This window comes from Glandiceps talaboti, chromosome 14 (genome assembly GCF_964340395.1).
Source record: "Glandiceps talaboti chromosome 14, keGlaTala1.1, whole genome shotgun sequence".
Classification (NCBI taxonomy): Eukaryota; Metazoa; Hemichordata; class Enteropneusta; family Spengelidae; genus Glandiceps; species Glandiceps talaboti.
The window spans coordinates 21,810,660-21,826,258 of NC_135562.1; the positions used below are offsets into that span (position 1 = coordinate 21,810,660).

General features: G+C 32.2%; 1 protein-coding gene across 1 annotated transcript in view; it reads right to left on the reverse strand.

Moving 5' to 3' along the window:
- Positions 1 to 15,599, reverse strand: part of LOC144445418 (DBH-like monooxygenase protein 1) — a 46,934-nt gene that overhangs the window by 5,610 nt on the left and 25,725 nt on the right. The window contains exons 8-9 of the mRNA XM_078134958.1: positions 8,983 to 9,165; positions 4,687 to 4,746 (exon numbers count right to left, since the gene is read on the reverse strand). Of these exons, the coding sequence (XP_077991084.1) occupies positions 4,687 to 4,746; positions 8,983 to 9,165 (243 nt within the window). The remainder of the gene's footprint in view (positions 1 to 4,686; positions 4,747 to 8,982; positions 9,166 to 15,599) is intronic.

The window sequence follows — 15,599 nt, forward strand, 5'->3', positions numbered from 1 at the left end:
ATAGTCTGAAAGTACAGAATATACTGAAGATAGTCTGAAAGTACAGAGTATACTGAAGATAGTCTGAAAGTACAGAATATACTGAAGATAGTCTGCAAGTACAGAATATACTGAAGATAGTCTGAAAGTACAGAATATACTGAAGATAGTCTGAAAGTACAGAATATACTGAAGATAGTCTGAAAGTACAGAGTATACTGAAGATAGTCTGAAAGTACAGAGTATACTGAAGATAGTCTGAAAGTACAGAGTATACTGAAGATGGTCTGAAAGTACAGAATATACTGAAGATAGTCTGAAAGTACAGAGTATACTGAATATATAGTCTGAAAGTACAGAATATACTGAAGATAGTCTGAAAGTACAGAATATACTGAAGATAGTCTGAAAGTACAGAGTATACTGAAGATAGTCTGAAAGTACAGAGTATACTGAAGATAGTCTGAAAGTACAGAATATACTGAAGATAGTCTGAAAGTACAGAGTATACTGAAGATAGTCTGAAAGTACAGAGTATACTGAAGATAGTCTGCAAGTACAGAATATACTGAAGATAGTCTGAAAGTACAGAATATACTGAAGATAGTCTGAAAGTACAGAGTATACTGAAGATAGTCTGAAAGTACAGAGTATACTGAAGATAGTCTGAAAGTACAGAATATACTGAAGATAGTCTGAAAGTACAGAGTATACTGAAGATAGTCTGAAAGTACAGAGTATACTGAAGATAGTCTGCAAGTACAGAATATACTGAAGATAGTCTGCAAGTACAGAGTATACTGAAGATAGTCTGAAAGTACAGAATATACTGAAGATAGTCTGAAAGTACAGAATATACTGAAGATAGTCTGAAAGTACAGAATATACTGAAGATAGTCTGAAAGTACAGAGTATACTGAAGATAGTCTGCAAGTACAGAATATACTGAAGATAGTCTGAAAGTACAGAATATACTGAAGATAGTCTGAAAGTACAGAGTATACTGAAGATAGTCTGAAAGTACAGAGTATACTGAAGATAGTCTGAAAGTACAGAATATACTGAAGATAGTCTGAAAGTACAGAGTATACTGAAGATAGTCTGAAAGTACAGAATATACTGAAGATAGTCTGAAAGTACAGAATATACTGAAGATAGTCTGAAAGTACAGAATATACTGAAGATAGTCTGAAAGTACAGAGTATACTGAAGATAGTCTGAAAGTACAGAATATACTGAAGATAGTCTGGAAGTACAGAGTATACTGAAGATAGTCTGAAAGTACAGAGTATACTGAAGATAGTCTGGAAGTACAGAGTATACTGAAGATAGTCTGCAAGTACAGAATATACTGAAGATAGTCTGAAAGTACAGAATATACTGAAGATAGTCTGAAAGTACAGAGTATACTGAAGATAGTCTGAAAGTACAGAGTATACTGAAGATAGTCTGAAAGTACAGAGTATACTGAAGATAGTCTGAAAGTACAGAGTATACTGAAGATAGTCTGCAAGTACAGAATATACTGAAGATAGTCTGACAGTACAGAGTATACTGAAGATAGTCTGGAAGTACAGAATATACTGAAGATAGTCTGGAAGTACAGAGTATACTGAAGATAGTCTGAAAGTACAGAGTATACTGAAGATAGTCTGGAAGTACAGAGTATACTGAAGATAGTCTGAAAGTACAGAGTATACTGAAGATAGTCTGAAAGTACAGAATATACTGAAGATAGTCTGAAAGTACAGAATATACTGAAGATAGTCTGAAAGTACAGAATATACTGAAGATAGTCTGCAAGTACAGAATATACTGAAGATAGTCTGAAAGTACAGAATATACTGAAGATAGTCTGAAAGTACAGAATATACTGAAGATAGTCTGGAAGTACAGAGTATACTGAAGATAGTCTGACAGTACAGAGTATACTGAAGATAGTCTGACAGTACAGAGTATACTGAAGATAGTCTGACAGTACAGAATATACTGAAGATAGTCTGAAAGTACAGAATATACTGAAGATAGTCTGCAAGTACAGAATATACTGAAGATAGTCTGAAAGTACAGAATATACTGAAGATAGTCTGCAAGTACAGAATAGTCTGAAAGTACAGAGTATACTAAAGATAGTCTGAGAGTACAGAATATACTGAAGATAGTCTGCAAGTACAGAATATACTGAAGATAGTCTGAAAGTACAGAATATACTGAAGATAGTCTGAAAGTACAGAATATACTGAAGATAGTCTGCAAGTACAGAATATACTGAAGATAGTCTGAAAGTACAGAATATACTGAAGATAGTCTGAAAGTACAGAATATACTGAAGATAGTCTGAAAGTACAGAATATACTGAAGATAGTCTGAAAGTACAGAGTATACTGAAGATAGTCTGCAAGTACAGAATATACTGAAGATAGTCTGCAAGTACAGAATATACTGAAGATAGTCTGAAAGTACAGAATATACTGAAGATAGTCTGAAAGTACAGAGTATACTGAAGATAGTCTGAAAGTACAGAATATACTGAAGATAGTCTGAAAGTACAGAGTATACTGAAGATAGTCTGGAAGTACAGAGTATACTGAAGATAGTCTGAAAGTACAGAGTATACTGAAGATAGTCTGGAAGTACAGAGTATACTGAAGATAGTCTGCAAGTACAGAGTATACTGAAGATAGTCTGAAAGTACAGAGTATACTGAAGATAGTCTGAAAGTACAGAGTATACTGAAGACAGTCTGAAAGTACAGAATATACTGAAGATAGTCTGAAAGTACAGAATATACTGAAGATAGTCTGACAGTACAGAGTATACTGAAGATAGTCTGAAAGTACAGAATATACTGAAGATAGTCTGAAAGTACAGAATATACTGAAGATAGTCTGAAAGTACAGAATATACTGAAGATAGTCTGAAAGTACAGAATATACTGAAGATAGTCTGCAAGTACAGAATATACTGAAGATAGTCTGAAAGTACAGAATATACTGAAGATAGTCTGCAAGTACAGAATATACTGAAGATAGTCTGAAAGTACAGAGTATACTGAAGATAGTCTGAAAGTACAGAATATACTGAAGATAGTCTGAAAGTACAGAGTATACTAAAGATAGTCTGAAAGTACAGAGTATACTGAAGATAGTCTGAAAGTACAGAGTATACTAAAGATAGTCTGAAAGTACAGAGTATACTGAAGATAGTCTGCAAGTACAGAATATACTGAAGATAGTCTGGAAGTACAGAGTATACTGAAGATAGTCTGAAAGTACAGAGTATACTGAAGATAGTCTGAAAGTACAGAATATACTGAAGATAGTCTGAAAGTACAGAATATACTGAAGATAGTCTGAAAGTACAGAATATACTGAAGATAGTCTGAAAGTACAGAATATACTGAAGATAGTCTGAAAGTACAGAGTATACTGAAGATAGTCTGCAAGTACAGAGTATACTGAAGATAGTCTGAAAGTACAGAATATACTGAAGATAGTCTGAAAGTACAGAATATACTGAAGATAGTCTGAAAGTACAGAATATACTGAAGATAGTCTGAAAGTACAGAGTATACTGAAGATAGTCTGAAAGTACAGAATATACTGAAGATAGTCTGAAAGTACAGAATATACTGAAGATAGTCTGGAAGTACAGAGTATACTGAAGATAGTCTGCAAGTACAGAGTATACTGAAGATAGTCTGAAAGTACAGAGTATACTGAAGATAGTCTGAAAGTACAGAGTATACTGAAGACAGTCTGAAAGTACAGAATATACTGAAGATAGTCTGAAAGTACAGAATATACTGAAGATAGTCTGACAGTACAGAGTATACTGAAGATAGTCTGAAAGTACAGAATATACTGAAGATAGTCTGAAAGTACAGAATATACTGAAGATAGTCTGAAAGTACAGAATATACTGAAGATAGTCTGAAAGTACAGAATATACTGAAGATAGTCTGCAAGTACAGAATATACTGAAGATAGTCTGAAAGTACAGAGTATACTGAAGATAGTCTGAAAGTACAGAATATACTGAAGATAGTCTGGAAGTACAGAGTATACTGAAGATAGTCTGAAAGTACAGAGTATACTGAAGATAGTCTGAAAGTACAGAGTATACTAAAGATAGTCTGAAAGTACAGAGTATACTGAAGATAGTCTGCAAGTACAGAATATACTGAAGATAGTCTGGAAGTACAGAGTATACTGAAGATAGTCTGACAGTACAGAGTATACTGAAGATAGTCTGACAGTACAGAGTATACTGAAGATAGTCTGACAGTACAGAATATACTGAAGATAGTCTGAAAGTACAGAATATACTGAATATTGTCTGAAAGTACAGAATATACTGAAGATAGTCTGGAAGTACAGAGTATACTGAAGATAGTCTGACAGTACAGAGTATACTGAAGATAGTCTGACAGTACAGAGTATACTGAAGATAGTCTGACAGTACAGAATATACTGAAGATAGTCTGGAAGTACAGAGTATACTGAAGATAGTCTGAAAGTACAGAATATACTGAAGATAGTCTGAAAGTACAGAGTATACTGAAGATAGTCTGCAAGTACAGAATATACTGAAGATAGTCTGAAAGTACAGAATATACTGAAGATAGTCTGAAAGTACAGAATATACTGAAGATAGTCTGAAAGTACAGAATATACTGAAACTTTTTAACAGTTGAAAGATACTTACATAATATATTCTTTTATTAAATGTGGAGTCGTATTTACACTCTGTTTCCAAGTTATCGCCCTGATATAAAAACAGAATGTAAAGAGTTTAATTTTGAACAACGCCCATGTACAATGTAATTTAATTAATCAGCTGTCATCACTCGACCAACAAAATACTTGTAGTTGTCAGACTGCGTGGACTATCAAAATACTTGTAGTTGTAAGATTGCGTGGACTATCAAAATACTTGTAGTTGTAAGACTGCGTGGACTATCAAAATACTTGTAGTTGTAAGATTGCGTGGACTATCAAAATACTTGTAGTTGTAAGATTGCGTGGACTATCAAAATACTCTGTAGTTGTAAGATTGCGTGGACTATCAAAATACTTGTAGTTGTAAGATTGCGTGGACTATCAAAATACTTGTAGTTGTAAGATTGCGTGGACGATCAAAATACTTGTAGTTGTAAGATTGCGTGGACTATCAAAATACTTGTAGTTGTAAGATTGCGTGGACTATCAAAATACTTGTAGTTGTAAGATTGCGTGGACTATCAAAATACTTGTAGTTGTAAGATTGCGTGGACTATCAAAATACTTGTAGTTGTAAGATTGCGTGGACTATCAAAATACTTGTAGTTGTAAGATTGCGTGGACTATCATAGCATACAAAGTACACTAATATGTATGCATGGTTTGTACACTAATATGTATGCATGGTTTGTACACTAGTCTGTCTACATCATAAAAAGTACACTAATATGTATGCATGGTTTGTACACTAATATGTATACATGGTTTGTACACTAGTCTGTCTACATCATAAAAAGTACACTAATATGTATGCATGGTTTGTACACTAGTCTGTCTACATCATACAAAGTACACTAATATGTATGCATGGTTTGTACACTAGTCTGTCTACATCATAAAAAGTACACTAGTATGTATGCATGGTTTGTACACTAGTCTGTCTACATCATACAAAGTACACTAATATGTATGCATGGTTTGTACACTAGTCTGTCTACATCATACAAAGTACACTAATATGTATGCATGGTTTGTACACTAGTCTGTCTACATCATACAAAGTACACTAGTATGTATGCATGGTTTGTACACTAGTCTGTCTACATCATACAAAGTACACTAGTATGTATGCATGGTTTGTACACTAATATGTATGCATGGTTTGTACACTAATATGTATGCATGGTTTGTACACTAGTCTGTCTACATCATAAAAAGTACACTAGTATGTATGCATGGTTTGTACACTAGTCTGTCTACATCATACAAAGTACACTAATATGTATGCATGGTTTGTACACTAGTCTGTCTACATCATACAAAGTACACTAATATGTATGCATGGTTTGTACACTAGTCTGTCTACATCATACAAAGTACACTAGTATGTATGCATGGTTTGTACACTAGTCTGTCTACATCATACAAAGTACACTAGTATGTATGCATGGTTTGTACACTAATATGTATGCATGGTTTGTACACTAATATGTATGCATGGTTTGTACACTAATATGTATGCATGGTTTGTACACTAGTATGTATGCATGGTTTGTACACTAGTCTGTCTACATCATACAAAGTACACTAATATGTATGCATGGTTTGTACACTAGTCTGTCTACATCATACAAAGTACACTAGTATGTATGCATGGTTTGTACACTAATATGTATGCATGGTTTGTACACTAGTATGTATGCATGGTTTGTACACTAATATGTATGCATGGTTTGTACACTAATATGTATGCATGGTTTGTACACTAGTCTGTCTACATCATAAAAAGTACACTAATATGTATGCATGGTTTGTACACTAATATGTATGCATGGTTTGTACACTAGTCTGTCTACATCATACAAAGTACACTAGTATGTATGCATGGTTTGTACACTAATATGTATGCATGGTTTGTACACTAATATGTATGCATGGTTTGTACACTAGTCTGTCTACATCATAAAAAGTACACTAGTATGTATGCATGGTTTGTACACTAATATGTATGCATGGTTTGTACACTAGTCTGTCTACATCATAAAAAGTACACTAATATGTATGCATGGTTTGTACACTAATATGTATGCATGGTTTGTACACTAATATGTATGCATGGTTTGTACACTAGTCTGTCTACATCATACAAAGTACACTAATATGTATGCATGGTTTGTACACTAATATGTATGCATGGTTTGTACACTAATATGTATGCATGGTTTGTACACTAGTCTGTCTACATCATACAAAGTACACCAGTATGTATGCATGGTTTGTACACTAGTCTGTCTACATCATAAAAAGTACACTAATATGTATGCATGGTTTGTACACTAATATGTATGCATGGTTTGCACACTAATATGCATGCTTGGTTTGTACACTAGTCTGTCTACATCATAAAAAGTACACTAATATGTATGCATGGTTTGTACACTAATATGTATGCATGGTTTGTACACTAATATGTATGCATGGTTTGTACACTAGTCTGTCTACATCATACAAAGTACACTAGTATGTATGCATGGTTTGTACACTAGTCTGTCTACATCATAAAAAGTACACTAGTATGTATGCATGGTTTGTACACTAGTCTGTCTACATCATAAAAAGTACACTAATATGTATGCATGGTTTGTACACTAATATATATGCATGGTTTGTACACTAGTCTGTCTACATCATAAAAAGTACACTAATATGTATGCATGGTTTGTACACTAGTCTGTCTACATCATAAAAAGTACACTAATATGTATGCATGGTTTGTACACTAGTCTGTCTACATCATAAAAAGTACACTAATATGTATGCATGGTTTGTACACTAATATGTATGCATGGTTTGTACACTAGTATGTATGCATGGTTTGTACACTAGTCTGTCTACATCATAAAAAGTACACTAATATGTATGCATGGTTTGTACACTAATATGTATACATGGTTTGTACACTAGTCTGTCTACATCATAAAAAGTACACTAATATGTATGCATGGTTTGTACACTAGTATGTATGCATGGTTTGTACACTAGTCTGTCTACATCATAAAAAGTACACTAATATGTATGCATGGTTTGTACACTAGTCTGTCTACATCATAAAAAGTACACTAGTATGTATGCATGGTTTGTACACTAATATGTATGCATGGTTTGTACACTAATATGTATGCATGGTTTGTACACTAATATGTATGCATGGTTTGTACACTAGTATGTATGCATGGTTTGTACACTAGTATGTATGCATGGTTTGTACACTAGTATGTATGCATGGTTTGTACACTAATATGTATGCATGGTTTGTACACTAGTATGTATGCATGGTTTGTACACTAGTCTGTCTACATCATAAAAAGTACACTAGTATGTATGCATGGTTTGTACACTAGTATGTATGCATGGTTTGTACACTAGTATGTATGCATGGTTTGTACACTAGTATGTATGCATGGTTTGTACACTAGTATGTATGCATGGTTTGTACACTAGTATGTATGCATGGTTTGTACACTAATATGTATGCATGGTTTGTACACTAGTATGTATGCATGGTTTGTACACTAATATGTATGCATGGTTTGTACACTAGTATGTATGCATGGTTTGTACACTAGTATGTATGCATGGTTTGTACACTAATATGTATGCATGGTTTGTACACTAGTCTGTCTACATCATAAAAAGTACACTAATATGTATGCATGGTTTGTACACTAATATGTATGCATGGTTTGTACACTAGTCTGTCTACATCATAAAAAGTACACTAATATGTATGCATGGTTTGTACACTAGTATGTATGCATGGTTTGTACACTAGTCTGTCTACATCATACAAATATAAATATGTTTGTTAGCATTTTTTATTGAAGCTTGTAAGTACTGGCCTTATTAATTCGCTTGATCATTTCAAGACTATTTCATAGTGGTTTATAGATACCCGGTATGTTCTGAAAAAATGATGATTTACCACGAGGATCGTCCCAGGTCATACATTGACAGTGTATGTATTGAGTTTGGCAGATCCACAGTTGAATTTTATACCAAATTTCTCGTTGGTCGTCAAGAAAGTTAGATTTTATGATTTCGGACAGAAACTCCAACGGGATATATTCAAATCTACGTTATCGGTAACAAATTAGACGTTATAATTAACCAGACTTGAGAAAACAATTGACTGGTATCTCTTATCTTTAGTACAGTTCCTAAACTTTGTACTGCTTGAAATGTAGAATCATTATAATCGTCTCTATATATCATATCAACTTACAGGGTAAATAGCTGACACCCTTTTTAAACGGCGTATATTTATAAATCTATTGTCATAATCACTGTCTTCTCCAAGTGTCCTTATCTCTCTCCCGTTCCTGTATTGTCGCGTCTTGACAGATAGTGCGGTTCTTCCAGCAGAGAGCATTGATGCAAACACGTACACAGTGGTGTTAAAGAGACCCTGCAAAATAAATGAGCATTGATTAAGAATGTTCTAGAAATACTGAAATCACAGAGCTTGTTTTTAATCGATCATCACCAAGGAACATGAAGTAGCCATCATATAGCAATAGACAGATGTAACGAACGAATCAATCAATCAATCAATCAATCAGTCAATCAATCAATCAATCAATCAATCAATCAATCAATCAATCAATCAATCAATCAATCAATCAATCAATCAATCAATCAATCAATCAATCAATCAATCAATCAATCAATCAATCAATCAATCAATCAATCAATCAATCAATTCCGAATTCATTCGCAAAGAGAAGTTAATAAACTATGTTGATGCAGTTTTCAGTTTTATTGACGATTATAGGGAAAGTCAAACCTGTTCGTATCTGCTACCTCACTGTAATATTTCACGACATGCCCTCTCTAACTTGTCCTAAACTGTGTATGTCTGTCCCCTTTGCCCCTCTCTCCATCTTGGCACATTCTCCACTGCCCTCTCGATACCTATCATTCAGCTTCAAGAATTCGATTCCGAACACATTTATGTTCGCCATTGTAAACATCATAAATTCTCCAACGAATACATGTCTATCATTATATAGTTTTCACCACTCTTCTGACAATATCACCTTGCAATGATAAATACAAACATCCCCTCCTATGTGTTCGAAAAACCTCGTCAGCTACTTGCACCTCATCATAGAACAAGAAAAACGCAAAGTTCAGAAATCAGGCACTGTATACACGATGCACCACTAGTGTAAACACTGTATATACGATATAACAATAATATAAGTACTGTACATACGATGTAACAATAGTGTAAGCACTATATATACGATGTAACAATAGTGTAAGTACTGTATATACGATGTAACAATAGTGTAAGTACTGTACATACGATGTAACAATAGTGTAAGTACTGTACATACGATGTAACAATGGTGTAAGTACTGTATATACGATATAACAATAGTGTAAGCACTGTATATACGATATAACAATAGTGTAAGTACTGTACATACGATGTAACAATAGTGTAAGCACTATATATACGATGTAACAATAGTGTAAGTAATGTATATACGATATAACAATGGTGTAAGTACTGTATATACGATGTAACAATGGTGTAAGTACTGTATATACGATATAACAATAGTGTAAGCACTGTATATACGATATAACAATAGTGTAAGTACTGTATATACGATGTAACAATGGTGTAAGTACTGTACATACGATGTAACAATAGTGTAAGCACTATATATACGATGTAACAATAGTGTAAGTAATGTATATACGATATAACAATGGTGTAAGTACTATATATACGATGTAACAATAGTGTAAGTAATGTATATACGATGTAACAATGGTGTAAGTACTGTACATACGATGTAACAATAGTGTAAGTACTATATATACGATGTAACAATAGTGTAAGTACTGTATATACTATGTAACAATAGTGTAAGTACTGTATATACGATATAACAATAGTGTAAGTACTATATATACGATGTAACAATAGTGTAAGTACTGTATATACGATATAACAATAGTGTAAGTAATGTATATACGATGTAACAATAGTGTAAGTACTGTATATACGATATAACAATAGTGTAAGTAATGTATATACGATGTAACAATAGTGTAAGTACTGTATATACAATGTAACAATAGTGTAAGCACTATATATACGATGTAACAATGGTGTAAGTACTGTATATACGATATAACAATGGTGTAAGTACTGTATATACGATATAACAATGGTGTAAGTACTGTATATACGATGTAACAATAGTGTAAGTACTGTATATACGATATAACAATGGTGTAAGTACTGTAGATACGATATAACAATGGTGTAAGTACTGTATATACGATGTAACAATAGTGTAAGTACTGTATATACGATGTAACAATAGTGTAAGTACTGTATATACGATGTAACAATAGTGTAAGTACTATATATACGATGTAACAATGGTGTAAGCACTGTATATACGATGTAACAATAGTGTAAGCACTGTACATACGATGTAACAATAGTGTAAGCACTATATATACGATGTAACAATAGTGTAAGTACTGTATATACGATATAACAATAGTGTAAGTAATGTATATACGATGTAAAAATAGTGTAAGTACTGTATATACGATGTAACAATGGTGTAAGTACTGTATATACGATATAACAATAGTGTAAGTACTATATATACGATGTAACAATGGTGTAAGTACTGTATATTCGATGTAACAATGGTGTAAGTACTATATATACGATGTAACAATAGTGTAAGTACTGTATATTCGATGTAACAATGGTGTAAGTACTGTATATACGATGTAACAATAGTGTAAGTACTATATATACGATGTAACAATGGTGTAAGTACTGTATATTCGATGTAACAATGGTGTAAGTACTATATATACGATGTAACAATAGTGTAAGTACTGTATATACGATGTAACAATGGTGTAAGTACTGTATATACGATGTAACAATAGTGTAAGTACTGTATATACAATGCAACAATAGTGTAAGTACTGTATATACAATGTAACAATAGTGTAAGTACTGTATATACGATGTTACAATAGTGTAAGCACTATATATACGATGTAACAATGGTGTAAGTACTGTATATACGATGTAACAATAGTGTAAATACTGTATATATGATGTAACAATAGTGTAAGTACTGTATATACGATGTTAGAATAGTGTAAGCACTATATATACGATGTAACAATGGTGTAAGTACTGTATATACAATGCAACAATAGTGTAAGTACTGTATATACGATGTAACAATAGTGTAAGTACTGTATATACGATGTAACAATAGTGTAAGCACTATATATACGATGTAACAATGGTGTAAGTACTGTATATACAATGCAACAATGGTGTAAGTACTGTATATACAATGTAACAATAGTGTAAGTACTGTATATACAATGTAACAATAGTGTAAGTACTGTACATACGATATAACAATAGTGTAAGTACTATATATGCGATATAACAATAAAGTACTGTATATACAATGTAACAATAGTGTAAGTACTATATATACAATGTAACAATAGTGTGAGTACTGTATATACGATGTAACAATAGTGTAAGAAATGTATATACGATGTAACAATAGTGTAAGTACTGTATATAAGATGTAACAATAGTATAAGTACTGTATATAAGATGTAAAAATAGTGTAAGCACTGTATATACGATGTAACAATAGTGTAAGCACTGTATATACTATGTAACAATAGTGTAAGTACTGTATATACGATGTAACAATGGTGTAAGTACTGTATATACGATGTAACAATAGTGTAAGTACTGTATATACGATGTAACAATAGTGTAAGCACTGTATATACTATGTAACAATAGTGTAAGTACTGTATATACGATGTAACAATAGTGTAAGCACTGTATATACGATATAACAATAGTGTAAGCACTGTTTATACGATGTATCAATAGTGTAAGCACTGTATATACGATGTAACAATATTGTAAGTACTGCATATACGATATAACAATAGTGTAAGTACTGTATATACGATGTAACAATAGTGTAAGTACTGTATATACGATGTAACAATAGTGTAAGTACTGTATATACGATGTAAAAATAGTGTAAGTACTGTATATACGATGTAACAATAGTGTAAGTACTGTATATACAATGTAACAATAGTGTAAGCACTATATATACGATGTAACAATAGTGTAAGTACTGTATATACAATGTAACAATAGTGTAAGTACTGTATATACAATGTAACAATAGTGTAAGCACTATATATACGATGTAACAATAGTGTAAGTACTGTATATACAAGGTAACAATGGTGTAAGTACTGTATATACGATGTAACAATAGTGTAAGTACTGTATATACGATGTAACAATAGTGTAAGTACTGTATATACAATGTAACAATAGTGTAAGTACTGTATATACAAGGTAACAATGGTGTAAGTACTGTATATACAATGTAACAATAGTGTAAGTACTGTATATACAAGGTAACAATGGTGTAAGTACTGTATATACAAGGTAACAATGGTGTAAGTACTGTATATACGATGTAACAATAGTGTAAGTACTGTATATACAATGTAACAATAGTGTAAGTACTGTATATACAATGTAACAATAGTGTAAGCACTATATATACGATGTAACAATATTGTAAGTACTGTATATACAAGGTAACAATGGTGTAAGTACTGTATATACCACTATACGAAAAGTCATATTTGACCATATCTTTCCACCGGGGTAAATCATGGTCAGAGGATGTGTAAATGTGGGTAGTATGAGACGAAGTACCACCTTTGACTTAATTTACCCCCGGTAATCTCTCACCTGGGGGTTGTAGACAGTCAAAAGTGGTACTGCGTCTCGTACTACCCCTGGACAGAGATGGTGGTTAGGTGGGTCTCACCTAGGGTAAATTCGGGTAAAGGTGGGTAAATTTGACTTTTCGTATAGTGTATACGATGTAACAATAGTGTAAGTACTGTATATACAATGTAACAATAGTGTAAGTACTGTATATACAATGTAACAATAGTGTAAGTACTGTATATAGGATATATCAATAGTGTAAGTACTGTATATAAGATGTAACAATAGTAAAAGCACTGTATATACGGTGTAACAATAGTGTAAGTACTGTATATAAGATGTAACAATAGTGTAAGTACTGTATATAAGTCGATGTAACAATAGTGTAAGTACTGTATATAAGATGTAACAATAGTGTAAGCACTGCATATACGATATAACAATAATATAATCACTGTATATACGATATAACAATAGTGTAAGCACTGTATATACGATATAACAATAGTGTAAGCACTGTATATACGATGTAACAATAGTGTAAGTACTGTACATACGATGTAACAATGGTGTAAGTACTGTATATACGATATAGCAATAGTGTAAGTACTGTATATACGATGTAACAATAGTGTAAGTACTGTATATACGATGTAACAATGGTGTAAGTACTGTATATACGATGTAACAATAGTGTAAGTACTATATATACAATGTAACAATAGTGTAAGTACTGTATATACGATATAACAATAGTGTAAGTACTGTATATACGATGTAACAATAGTGTAAGTACTGTACATACGATGTATCAATAGTGTAAGTACTATATATACGATGTAACAATAGTTTAAGTACTGTATATACTATGTAACAATAGTGTAAGTACTGTACATACGATGTAACAATAGTGTAAGCACTATATATACGATGTAACAATAGTGTAAGTACTGTATATACAATGTAACAATAGTGTAAGTACTATATATACGATGTAACAATGGTGTAAGTACTGTATATACGATGTAACAATAGTGTAAGTACTGTATATACGATGTAACAATAGTGTAAGTACTATATATACAATGTAACAATAGTGTAAGTACTGTACATACTATGTAACAATAGTGTAAGTACTGTATATACGATGTAACAATAGTGTAAGTACTGTATATACGATGTAACAATAGTGTAAGTACTGTATATACGATGTAACAATAGTGTAAGTACTGTATATACGATGTAACAATAGTGTAAGTACTATATATACAATGTAACAATAGTGTAAGTACTGTATATACAATGTAACAATAGTGTAAGTACTGTATATAGGATGTAACAATAGTGTAAGTACTGTATATACGATGTAACAATAGTGTAAGTACTGTATATACGATGTAACAATAGTGTAAGTACTGTATATACGATGTAACAAGTGTAAGTACTGTTTATACGATGTAACAATAGTGTAAGTACTGTACATACGATGTATCAATAGTGTAAGTACTGTATATACGATATAACAATAGTGTAAGTACTGTATATACGATATAACAATAGTGTAAGCACTATATATACGATATAACAATAGTGTAAGTACTGTATATACGATGTAACAATAGTGTAAGCACTATATATACGATGTAACAATAGTGCAAGTACTGTATATACAATGTAACAATAGTGTAAGTACTGTATATACAATGTAACAATAGTGTAAGCACTATATATACGATGTAACAATAGTGTAAGTACTGTATATACAAGGTAACAATGGTGTAAGTACTGTATATACGATGTAACAATAGTGTAAGTACTATATATACGATGTAACAATAGTGTAAGTACTGTACATACGATGTAACAATAGTGTAAGTACTATATATACGATGTAACAATAGTGTAAGTACTGTATATACAATGTAACAATGGTGTAAGTACTGTATATACGATGTACCAATAGTGTAAGTACTGTATATACGATATAACAATAGTGTAAGTACTGTATATACGATGTAACAATAGTGTAAGTACTGTATATACGA